Here is a 12,560-nt window from a genome sequence, read left to right as displayed (position 1 = left end):
TGTACTGAACAGCAGTATTAGGTGCAAGAACATATGGTCCTCTCCCCTCCGCTTATACTCTGACCTTTCATCTCTTTCATATGCCTATCACCTCCCCTGGATTCCCTCCTCCTTCCCTTTCTCCTATGGTCCACTCTGCTCTCCTATCAGATTACTTCTTCTCCAGCTGGAAGGTGATAGGTGGAGCCAGGTGGGCGGGAAAGGTCAAACTTTCCTGCCCACCTGGCTCCACCTATCACCTTCCAGCTAGACTTCCTCCCCCTCCCGCAAGTTTTTATTCTGGTGTCTTCCCCCTTCCTTCCCAGTCCTGAAGGAGGGTCTCAGCCCAAAAAGTTGACTGTTTACACATTTCCATGGATGCTGCCTGACGTGCTGAGTTCCTCCAGTATTTTTTATGTGTTGCTTTGGATTTCCAGCACCTGCAGACTTCCTCGTGTTTACAACAGTGCATCAGGGTGTTTTCCTGCATCTTGAAGATGCACTGCAGGAGGTGAGGTGATGGGGATGGGGTGGAGGCATTTTGAAGGACAGAGGTGGGATACTGTGGAGGGGATGGGCTGGGACCACTCAAGCACAAGGAGAAATGAAATGCGTGTCTGCCTAAGCTGAGAAAAAGGATTAAGAAAAGTGTGCTGGCCTCATGGTGGAAGTCAGAGCTGTAAGTGAGATATTACTCTGTTTGTTACTATAGTGAAATTTTTATGCAGATAAGCTAGAATTGGTTAATAACTGCTGGAGGAGCTCTGCACTTTAGGTTGACATGCTATGTTGGTGACACCAATACACGCTCTGTATTACGACACCACCCCCAGCACATGTTCAGGCTGTGTTGGTCATTGACGCGAACAATGCATATCACTGTACTTATCAATGTTTTGACATGGGAAAAACAAAGCTAACCTTTTAAAAGGATGCTTTCTGTGGTATATTGACAAGAATTGATATGGGTTGGCAGGGACAGACCAAATTTCTTTAGCCTCCTGAGGAAGTAGAGGCATTGTGAGGTTTATTGGCCTTGACACCTATGTAGTTGGACCAGAACAGTGATGTTCCCTCCTAGACACTTGATGCTCTCAACCTCAGCACCATTGATGAAGACAGAAGGATGTGGACATGTTAAATAAACTTTCTGCAATATTTATGGAAGACAGTCTCTCATGTCCATACTCATTTGTCCCAAATGCTTTGTGCTGAATTTCGTCATTGGCTGTTAAGTTTGATTCTCACACCCAACAATTACAGACCTTGGCATCAAATCAGACAATCAGAGACAAGTGCTGACTTGCCTTCTGCTCTGATGCCATTCCAGGGGTGAGAATTGGCCTAGAAGTTATTTGCTTCCCATCCTGGCTGTAAACAGACAACAGCCCACAAACACTAAGCCTGGAATTACAACCCTCACAAATCATTTACAGGGAGAAAACTGGTCACTCGGTGCATCCAGTCAGTGCCAACATTAAGGCTCCACCCACCGCCCCCCTTTTACCTTTTCTTTCTCTCTTCGCTCACCTACTCCTGTTGAACGCCCATGCCACCTCACTCTGCTTGTCCTCTTAGCCACACCCTGTGCGAGGGAGCTCCACACTCCTGCCTCTCTGTGGGTGAAGTCCTTCCTCTTGGATTGGTTATGTGGCGATCTTACTTTAGGAAATATGAGGAAGTCCTAAATAGAGTACAGAACATAGTCTTTCAAGTAAGAGTGCTGATCCAACAAGATTTTCTGCAACAGAAGAGGCTGCAGTTGTTGGAATCTAGAGTAACAAACAATCTGCTGGAGGAACTCAGCTGTTTGAGCAGCATCTGTGTGGGAAAAGGAGATGTTGATATTTGGGATCAAAACCTTGCATCAATACTGATGCAATCCTAATGCATGGTTCCAACCTGAAACATTAATAATTCCTTTCCTGCCACAAATGCAACTCATCTGTTGAGTAGCTCTGGAAGATACTCTGAGAGGCTTGTACCTGGCCATCTATTGAGTAACTCTGGAAGATACTCTGAGAGGCTTGTACCTGGCCATCTGTTGAGTAACTCTGGAAGATACTCTGAGAGGCTTGTACCTGGCCATCTGTTGTGAAGCAAAATTCTAAAACGGTACAGGATACCTAAAATAATTTGGAAAATATTTACAATACATCAAAACTCTGCACCTGAATGCAAGAGGGATGTTGGAAGCAAACCCTTACATTCAAAGTCAGGTGAGTGTATCTCTTTTTGATTGAATAAGTACAACCAGGATCTGGCCAAAAGTCACCTGGAATAATCAGAAACAGGTTTAATATTGCAGGCATATGTTGTGGACAATGAACCCATGTACATTACCTCACTACTTTTTGCTCTCTTTTTGGATTGCTTATTTAATTTAACTTTTAAAATTTATTTCTTTCTGTAATTTACAGAAAGAAATATATTTTAAAAGTTAACTTAAATAAGCAGTGCAAGAAGAGAGCAAAAAGTAGTGACATAGTGTACATGAGTTTATTGTCCATTCAGAAATCTAATACAGAGGGGAAGAAGCTTTCCTAAAGTACTGAATGTGTATCTTTAGGCTCCCCCTTGATGGTAATAATGAGAAAAGGGCATGTATTGGATGATGGGGGTCCCTAATGATGGATGCCTCCTTTTTGCGGCATCTCCATTTGAAACTGTCCTTGATGCAACTTTTTCCGATCCTGTGCAGTCGCCCCTCAATACTAGACAGTAATGCAACCAGTTAGAATGCTCTCCATGGTACATTCGCAGAAATCTTTGGTATCACACCAAGTTTCCTCAAACTCCTGATGAAGCATACCCACTGCCATGCCTTTTTTGTAATATCAATGTTGGGCCCAGGATAGATCTTCAGGAATTCAGGAACTTAAGTCTGCTCACCCTTTCCACTGCTGATCCCTCGAACAGGACTGATTTGTGCTCTCACAACTTCCCCTTTCTGAGGTCCACAATCAACAACTTGTTCTTACTGATGTTAAGTGCAAGGTTGTTGTTACAACAGCTGATCCATCTCACTCCCATATACCTCCTTGTCATCATCTGAAATTCTGCCAACAATAGTTGTGTCATTAGCAGACTTATAGGTGGTGTTTTGTCTAGCCATACAGTCATGGGTACAGAGTAGAGCAGTGGGTAAAGCATGCATCCTTAAGGAGTACCAGAGTAGACTGTCAATGAGGAGGAGATGGTATTTCCGATCCCCATAGACTGTGGTCTTCCGGGGAGAAGTAAAGAATCTAGTTGCAGAGGGAGGTACAGAGGCCCAATCTATTGATTGTAGCTCCAGTTAAAATTTAATTTCAGGCAAATATCTCAATCTCTACTTAATCTTATACAGTGAGTCAGCGTGGTTTACATTCAAATATTGGTGTGGGACGTATTCACTTTGGCTAGAAGAGTGTTATAATTCGAAGCCTGCCCAGCAAGCAAACACCTGCACTGTGTGTGGAGTGCTATTTTCCTGACTACTGACCAACTATTAATTAGACTTCATATCTTCAGATTGAGATAGATGGAAAAATGCAGGTGAGGGATGAATAAAGTAACATTTTATTAATTTTGTGCACTCTTGCTGTGACTATACTGCAAAAATGCACAGGATCAACAAAATATTGCCTATGAAGGTTGGAGTAATTTAGCATGATTGTTGGAATTTACAAGGGAAGTGTGACTAAAATGCACATAGTGCAGGAAGATTGTTACAATCACTGTGACCATTGTGTTCAACTTCAAAACTTTAGACAGTCATTGTTTCCATGCCAGTTTCAACCAAAGGGCATGGAGATTGGATGAAAATGGAATTAATATACCTCTGGCCCTCATATTTTCTGTCAAAATTCTTAGCATTGGGAGTCTCATTTTCGGCTCACGACAGAGGGCTTTTGCACACGCTGGATACATTCAGGAAACTGACCTTATGTCTATATTTACACAGGAGAAAGGACAATCTGACAGATATTGGAGAACTGCCAGGACCTTGGTTATGCATTGAACCAGGTCCTTATAATGAACACTCAGCTTATGCACTCACCTCAATCAGCTCCTTCAAGAAAATTGGAATATGTCCTTTTATATGCATTTCACAAAGCTGATGAAACTAATATTTAAACGGCAAAGAATTATAATGATCATCTAGTTATTATCTCTGTTCTTCATTCCCTGGATAACTTGACCAAAACTAACCAACATAGTTCCACCAGTTTCTAGTTATGAATCTATTATTATCAACACACACACACACACTCTCTCTCACACACACACACTTTCTCTTTCCCAAACACGCACTGCCACTGATTCACATTTTCCTTCTTTCACATTTGCAAGTACTCACACAATCACACAAACACATGTACATAGAAAAAAATAATATGCACATGCACACTGAAAAGTTATATTTAAAAATGGGAAAAGGAACTCTCATGAGATAGAGCCAATCCAATGTAGAAAAGTTTTGTTGGATAGGTGGGATTTAAAGAGAGAGAGGAGATATAATACTAAAAATAGAATTATTAATACTAGCAATTTAACATCTGATTACTTTGATTCATCTGAGAGGAATGTATCACGTGCTCTCCTTGTAGAGCCTAAGACTAACATATCCTTTGCTTAAAAAGGAACTTACACTCTTTAATTATCAGGGACAACTTCCTGTGGTAAGTTTAGTGGCTTATTCAGCAGGTTTTTGAAAATTCACACAAGCTGATGGAGAAGGAAGTCATGAAGCAAATGACAGTCTAGAGTAAATCAACCAGTGAGTTCCGTAGGCTCACAGCTGAATGTTAATCTCTTCAATCTGATGCATTTGCACAATAATGGTGTGGATCATGAACAGGTAATTTTGCTCCTCCACACCAGTGGTTTTCAACACTTGTCTGCTTGTGGCCCACTTTGACTTAGGTTTCCCTCTGCGGCCCCCACCCTCCATCATCTCTGTTAGTTGCTGAAATTTTTGGACAACTGTACTAATTATTCTAATATGCAGTCAATATTTATGTTATAACATACTACAGATATTATGATGTGTTAAATATAATGCTATGGGTGTATATAAATAATAAACCTATTTCAAAGCTCTGAATAGAACGTTTTATTTACAAAGCATATAATATTGTTCCAACCAGCAATGAAAAAGTGCTTAATATTGTTACTTCGGGTATTTGGTGAGATCCTTGCAACTGATGCAAACTGGTGAGTTTTTCAATATCTGGTTGCAAGTTGGTTAAAGACAATTGAAGATCACCTCCTTCACAACATCAAAACAGTTATGAGCTTTTGATAACAGGTGGAGCTTGACAAAAACCACATTAACTAGATAAGAGGTGAGAAGTCCAATTTAAAACAACTTTGCTTTTTCCCAGAGCCGTGGAAACTTATTTTGAGTATCACTAGTTATTCAAAAATTTTGCTTGTGTTGTTCTATCACTCTGCAGTTCAATAAGACACTCTTGCAAAGTGATGTTAATATTGTTCACATTCACCCCAAATGGATCCACCACCCAATCGGGAATATGTATCTCCAGCAGGTCTCTGAACCAAAATTCCATGTCAGGGTGTAGATGTTTCAAATGATCAAAATATATAATCAGTATATATAATCAAATATATAATCTTGCAATTTTATTTTAATTGTGGCCAGCGAAGGAATTTGCATAAACTCACGACAACCAGCATTGTTGCTGAAAAGTTTAAGGTTTCCAAGGGAGGTGGTAATAGCCTCTTTGCATGATATCAGATCACAGGCTTTTCCTTGTAACTGTTTGTTTAATAAATTCAGCTTATATATATATATATATATCTGACAGGTAAAGTATTTCAGACTTAGCAGTGACAACTTGTTCCCCAAGCTGCTTATCACTTAAAAATGCTACAATAATATCTCAAAGTATAACAAAGTGACAAACTTCTTAACGTGCCATTGTGCAACTATCTGTTTATCCACAGCGTTTGACATTTCATGTATACACCTTGATACTGATGAGTTGCTCAAGGGGATGGTTTGAATAGTTTCATATGCACTCTGACTCATAACAGTAGCAACAGAAACTGCAGGCACAATCAATGATTCACCAATGTTAAGTAGCTTGACAGCTTTTACAATGAAGTTTGAAATCTCATAAGATAGAAGTAGACCTTTGTCAATCTCAGCCTCTTTTATACTAAACATTTGTTTAGTCGACCTTGAGGAAAATTATCACATAGTTTTTTGATGGCATCCAGTGTCATCTTTCTTGCCTCCAAGTACTTCCTCAACTTCCGCATGCTTTCATATTTCATAGAAATTAGATACAGGGGCGTCCTTTTGCACCATGTGGCTGGATTAAAATCATGGGCAAGATACTCAATGGAATATTGCCACCATTTTGTCTTTGTAGTAGCCAGGGATAATCTGATATAAAATAAGAAGGAAAAATATTCAAATATGCACACACGCACACGTGTGTGTGTGTGTGTGTGTGTGTGTGTGTGTGTGTGTGTGTGTGTATGTGTGTGTGTGTGTGTGTTTGTCTATCTGTCTGTATATCTATGTATATCTGAAGGAAAATTATGGTTAGTTTATTCTGCAACAAAGACAAGTCAAAGCTTGGCAATACACTGTAACAACAATACATAGGCTCTATAGAAAATTAGTAAACATCAAAAAGTTGTAAGTATAATCACATAACCTCACATGAAAAAGCATCAGTATTGAATATACATGTAAAACTAAAACTAGATTTTTAGACAGTATTTTTTAAAATAATTTAATTTTTAGGCAAATATTTTTAAAGTAGTATTATATATGCAAATTTTTGTGGCAATAAAGAGCACATACTCACCATGAAAGTGAACTGAACTTCCTTTCAAAATATGGTAATTATCAGGGATTTAATGGAAGTTGTAAATAGATTTAAACGAATCACACCTTCTCACCTCTCCGCAGTTTCTGACAGATGACCCCACTGCAGTAACGTTTTATAAATATTACAAGTATCGCTGGAAGGCAAACAGAACCATACTCGCTGACTGGCCTTGCTGCAGACCCCCCCAGTCTGCAGTTTGTGATCTGGGGGTAGTTGTGCAGTGGACTCAGCAGGCCACCCTACAAGGTGTGAACAGTGATGTGTGTGGGAGCAGAGAGAACAACTGGCAACTGCCCACCCACCCACACACACACACATACAACCTGCTTTGTTGCCTCATTTGCATCATCCAGTATATTTTCCCTTTCATTTCAATCAGGGTTCCAATTAAATTACGTATTTCTTTTTTATTGATATAGTTTAGTAATATTTCATTAAAACAGTAAACTTATCATGGCCCAGACAGATACTCCTGTGGCCCCCAGTTTCTTGGCTTTTGTTTGTAGCTCCTATGAAATCTGGGGGCTGTTGTGAACCACTGCTATACACTGTTGAGTTGGCAATGGTTTTAAGTGGTAATTGCTGAAAACATGAACACTTCAAGAGCTGTCAACAAAAACTGATGACTTAATAATTGAGCAATGACTTACAGAATTTCCTTTATGATATCAATCTGCAGAAAACAAGGCACAAATATTTGTATTTGTTGTTTACTTCAAAAAACCTCTCTATTGCCAAGAAAGTGCTTCAGGGGAGTTACAAAGTGGTGACTATAAACCTCTGAAAGAAAATTATGCTTATTTATTCTGCAAGGAAGACCCTTCTGCAAGCTGTTTTGGCAAAGACTTTACTGGTTAACTGTTCACAATGGAGCCAGGGTCACACGCCTCTAAACTAGACTGAGAGGAAGGGCTTTCAGCGTTCACCATCCAATGGCTGTGCTGCTTGTAAAGGACAGCACTAACTCTCCCTGCAACAGTGTGACAATCTCCAATGGCCATTCTGGTTTCAAGGCCAAGGATCTTGTCTCATTATCAGCTACAAATAATCTGCTGTAAGTACTCAGCGGGTCAAGCAGCATCTGTGGAGGGAAAAGAATTCCCAGTGTTTTAGACTTCTGACTGAGAGTGGAAACAGAAGGCGGCCAGGATAAAGAGGAGCAGGAGAGTAGTGAGATAGGAGCCTGAGGTGATTGGTGGACTGATGAAAGGCAGATTTATACAGGGAGGAGGAGAGAGTGGTTGAGTTGGGACACAGTGGCAGAGGGATGGAGGCAGAGAAAGAGGAAAAAATGCAAGGCAGATGAAACAGTATGAAAGGAAAGGTGGGTGAAGGTTGGAGACCACTCTTGTGTCTGCTTGTCTCATTAACAGAGTTCCCTGTACCAGTGGTCCCTGGTTGGTTGTTCTCTTCAAGACAGAGACTGAGAGATTCTTGGAAATCAGGGAATATTGAGGTCAAGATGGCTGAATAGAGTTGGGACCAACACCCTACCAATGCCTTATGCTCATTGTGGCAATGAAGGATTTTCCCTTCCTTGCAGATGCATTCTTTTGGAAGATTGCCCCATTTTCCATTCAGACCCCGTAGCCGTAGGATCACCGGCACAAATTGACTAAGCTCACAAGAAGTCATGGTCAAAGTGACACGTGCCTGTGATGCTGCTACAAGCAGGTGTTCTTCACTGTACCTGTGCCACTCTGAACATGTTTTGTTTTGGGATGAAGGACTCAAGAAACCTGATATACTTATAATGTGTTAAAATTCACTGTCTTGTTTTTACCAGTTAACCTGCTCAATCAATTCACTGTTAGTTTAAAAATGTGACTTTTAACTGTCTGGTAACTCAGGTTTTCTCCCATGCCCTGAAGACATGCAGGTCATTGAACACTGTAACTGTCCCCTGGTGTAGGTGATGAGTTGATAGACATGAGAGAGAGAAAGAAAGTAAGTTACTGTGGAAATTAGACTGATAGAATCACTCTGAAAGCTGGCACAGAAATGGGCTGAATGGCCTCCTTCCCAGTCATAAGAAAATCACAGAGCAATAAATATGAGAAAAAGATATTTTTGTGACTGTGACTGAAATGGGCTGTGGTGAATTCCTGTAGTGCCAAAATGCTCTTGTATCAGCATAAACCAGTCATATAGTATTAGTGAGTCAGAGCCTGGGATGAATTGGATTATCATCTATCTGACACCATGGCAACAGCTCAAATCTACATGAAGAATTAGATATCACAGCTCTGAGATTGTGCTGTGCTCCCTGATCCACGACTGTCAGGTAATTGTTTAATCTCAGATGCAGTAGTTAATGACACAATGCTAGTCCCTGACACTCATACATCAGATACCTAGAATATACAATACAAAGGCAGAAATGAAACTATTAAAATGTGGAATCTTAATTTTATGCAGAGCACGCAAGAGGCTGCAGAGAAGACACTTGACGATATAGGTGGGAGACTTCAGGGGAGATTTAAATGAGAATAATATTATCAAACACCCAGTGCTCCTTTAGCACAAAGATGATGGGGCAGATGACCTCATTTTCTGTGAGTTTTACTGATTTCCCTTTGGTTTTTGACACAATGTTACTTTACACTAAGACTTTTCAAAACTTCATAAATTCTTCCCTTCTACCACCCAGCCTGGAGAACAGGAACCTGATTTATCATCATAATTACAGCTCTCCAGCTATTGGCAGCAACCTCATTTTCGGCATCCTGTCGCTGTCTGTAAGGATTTTGCATATTCTCCTCGTGACCACTTGGATTTCCTCCGGGTGCTCCAGTTTCCTCCCACAGTCCGAAGACATACTGGTCGGTGGGGTAATGGGTCACTGCGAGTTTCCTGTGATTCGTTGAGGGTTAAATCATAGTAGTGAATTGGCCCTTCCAGTCCAATGGGCTGCACCTCCCAGTAACCCTCCTAATTAACTTTGACCTAACCATGGGACAATTTACAACAACCAATTAACCTACCAGCCAGTACGTCTATGGACCGTGGGAGGAAAACGAGCACGCGTTCAGGGGAAGGACATACAGATGGCATCAGAATCGAACCCTGAGCAGTAATCGCATTGAGCAAACTGCGACGTTACTGCGAAGCCCTGCACATAGTTATAGCATTACCACTTCTATTTTATACCTTGGTTAATAAGGGCTATTAATAGTTGGGTAATACTTTGCTGAGTAACTGGTCAGACCATCCATTATCTCCCTGCAGACTTAAGTTTCCCTTTACATTACAAACAAATTCTTGGATCACCAGAAAACTTCGTTATTCTGCGCTTCCCCCGCATTTACATCTAAATCATTGATAGATACCACAAAATCAAAACGGGCGTCCCGCGCAGCCTCACTGGTTAGAACCTTCCAGTCAGAAACAGATCCATCACCTTTGTTTCTGAGCACCCCCATTGCCAAGGCCTAGAAAGCTAAAGACTGCGGCGTCGGCTTTGGTCACTAGGTATCGGTCATCACTAGGCGTTAATCACCAGCTGGTTTTAGTCACCGGGTAATGGTCATTGGGTTATCAAGACCTGTTTTCATTAACCAAGCTTCGACACCGGGTTTCAACCAGCAGGAATCAGCACTCGATTTCCGTATTCAGCAAGTATTTCGCTAGGTATCAGTCAAAAGGTTTTAGTAACCAGGTGTCGGGTCAGAGCTCGAGTCCCAAACCCGTTGGTAGGCGGGAGAGGGCGGAGATAGGGACGGGACTGGGAGGAGTCTACAGCCAGGAGTTGCTGGGCGGTTGCACCCAAGGGTGTCGAGTTTTGTCGGCTTTCTCGTGTCCGGGCTCCCGATGGATTAACTCCGCGCCCTCTCCTCCCAACCTCCGACCATCACCCCGTGCTGCCGCCGGCTCCGACCGCATGTCAGGAGAGCGGAACGCCGGCACGGGCTCCCCGGTCCCAGCCCGTCGGCTGTCGGCGGCGGCGCCTTGGCCGACCGGCAGCACCCAGCGCCTGCTGTTGCTGCTCAGTTGCCTTCCTGCCATCCTGCTCGGACTCAGCCGCAGCTCCGACTCCCTCCTCACCTCCGAGCCTCGCGTAGCGTGCGCCAACAGCAGCCGGGGGCTCGGCGCGCTGCGGCCGCCCTTGAACGCCAGCGAGTGCCGGTGCACACAGTGGGAGTACCGGCTGGACACTGGGCTGTTCCAGAACATCGTGACTCAGGTAGGAGAGGGGATGTGGGTGGGGTGGGGGCACTGGGAGTGAACGGGAGAAAGTGGCAATGTATGGGGGGGGGGAAGGGAGGGTGAGTGGACGGAGAGTCTGTAGGAAGCTGGAGGGGCAGGAATTGAACAGGGAGGGAAGTGTCGCCGGCAGGTGGATGCGAGTGAATGGAGTTTCTGTTTGCACACTACTTCCAGAGTTCTATATTTGTTTCGGCTTTCTGGGTTTATTACAATTTCTGGTTGACCCCCGGACCATGATGTAGAAGCTTGAAAGGACACCGTGACGGATGCTGTGAACTGAGGTTTGAAATCAAAATGTTCCCTGTGTAGCCATTGAGGGAAGGATACATCAACACAAGGGTATCTTGTAGATACGGGAAGTCTTAAGCAACACAAAGAAAATGCTGGAGAAACTCGGCAAGTCAGGTTGTTAGACTCCAGTGATCCCTGAAGACAGGTCAGTGGACACTGAGGATGAGCACCAGGCGTCAAGGACTGCGGTCTGTGGGTCCCGAGGATGGGAGCTGAGGGCTAGGGAAAGGTTTGCTTTGCTATTGTCTGTTTTGTTGTAAGTTGGCTGTGTGGTGTAGGGCTGAACATTGTGGCATTTTATGTTGGTTGTGGTGACACTTGCGGGCTGCCCTCAGAACGTTGTTGGAATGTAATTATTGTTAATGCAAACAACATGTTTCACTGTGTGCTTTGGGCGGGTGAGAAGAAAAGAAAGGATGAGAGGTTCCTAGAAAGGGGAGCAGAAAAGGAGAAGGACATAGAAATTCCCTCAAGTTAGATCAGCCGCTGTTCATGCCATCAAGTTAGAGGCCACCCAGACAGAATATGTGGTGGTGTTGCTCCTCCAACCCGAGTGTGGTCTCACCATGAACAGACATCAGAATGGGAAGTTGAATTGAAATGGGTGGCCATGGGGAGATTGGAGTGAAGGTGGTTAATGAAGTGGTGTCTCTGTGGGTCTCACTTGTGTGGAGGAGGTTGCATCACACTGTAGGTGACTGTGAAACCTCACTGGTGATAAATGGCAGGAGACAGATCAGTGGGAATGGACAAGGGGTCACATGGAGGGAGATTAAGCACATGTCTGTAAGGTCTCGAGCAAGATTCCTTGTTGACCTTGCCGCTTTAGAGGCTCCCAATTTTGTGAGTCAAACTCTTAGCAAAGGCTTCAGTGTGGAAGTTAGTTACTTATTGGACAGGCTGAAGGTAACTGGTGTTTTTAAAGGTCTCCAGCAGGATAATGGTGGGTCAGTGAGCCGACACTCGAGACTGGTGCAACAGAGCAAAGCTGAGATGTTGAGCAGGAGGAGAGGTTTCATTAGGTTTTTACCTTTCTCATGTAAATCATTTCTCTGAACTGTGGGAACTGGAAAAGGTGTTTCTTGTAGCTGGGCCTCCAAACACAATTTGCCTTTAATATTTATCGGCAAGCATGAGCTCCTGGGCGGTGTGTTGAGGCTGGGAGAGAATTGTATGAAATACAGTTGCTATATTAATTCTGCTTGAACTGATATAATGTATTGAGTTTTGCAG

At 42.8% G+C, this 12,560-nt stretch overlaps 1 protein-coding gene across 2 annotated transcripts in view; it reads left to right on the top strand.

The window, feature by feature from the left end:
* Window positions 1–10,556: 10,556 nt before the first annotated feature.
* Window positions 10,557–12,560, top strand: part of LOC132378596 (solute carrier family 22 member 23) — a 101,999-nt gene continuing 99,995 nt past the window's right edge. The window contains exon 1 of one of the 2 annotated variants that reach the window (XM_059945658.1): window positions 10,557–11,013. In XM_059945658.1, the coding sequence (XP_059801641.1) occupies window positions 10,711–11,013 (303 nt within the window). In that variant the 5' untranslated portion in view covers window positions 10,557–10,710. The remainder of the gene's footprint in view (window positions 11,014–12,560) is intronic. The other variant, XM_059945657.1, reaches the window with a different exon arrangement.

This window comes from Hypanus sabinus, chromosome 20, assembly GCF_030144855.1.
Source record: "Hypanus sabinus isolate sHypSab1 chromosome 20, sHypSab1.hap1, whole genome shotgun sequence".
In the NCBI taxonomy this organism is placed as follows: domain Eukaryota; kingdom Metazoa; phylum Chordata; class Chondrichthyes; order Myliobatiformes; family Dasyatidae; genus Hypanus; species Hypanus sabinus.
The sequence above is the reverse complement of the archived record's forward strand: the minus strand, read 5'-3'. Positions and strand labels throughout refer to the sequence as shown.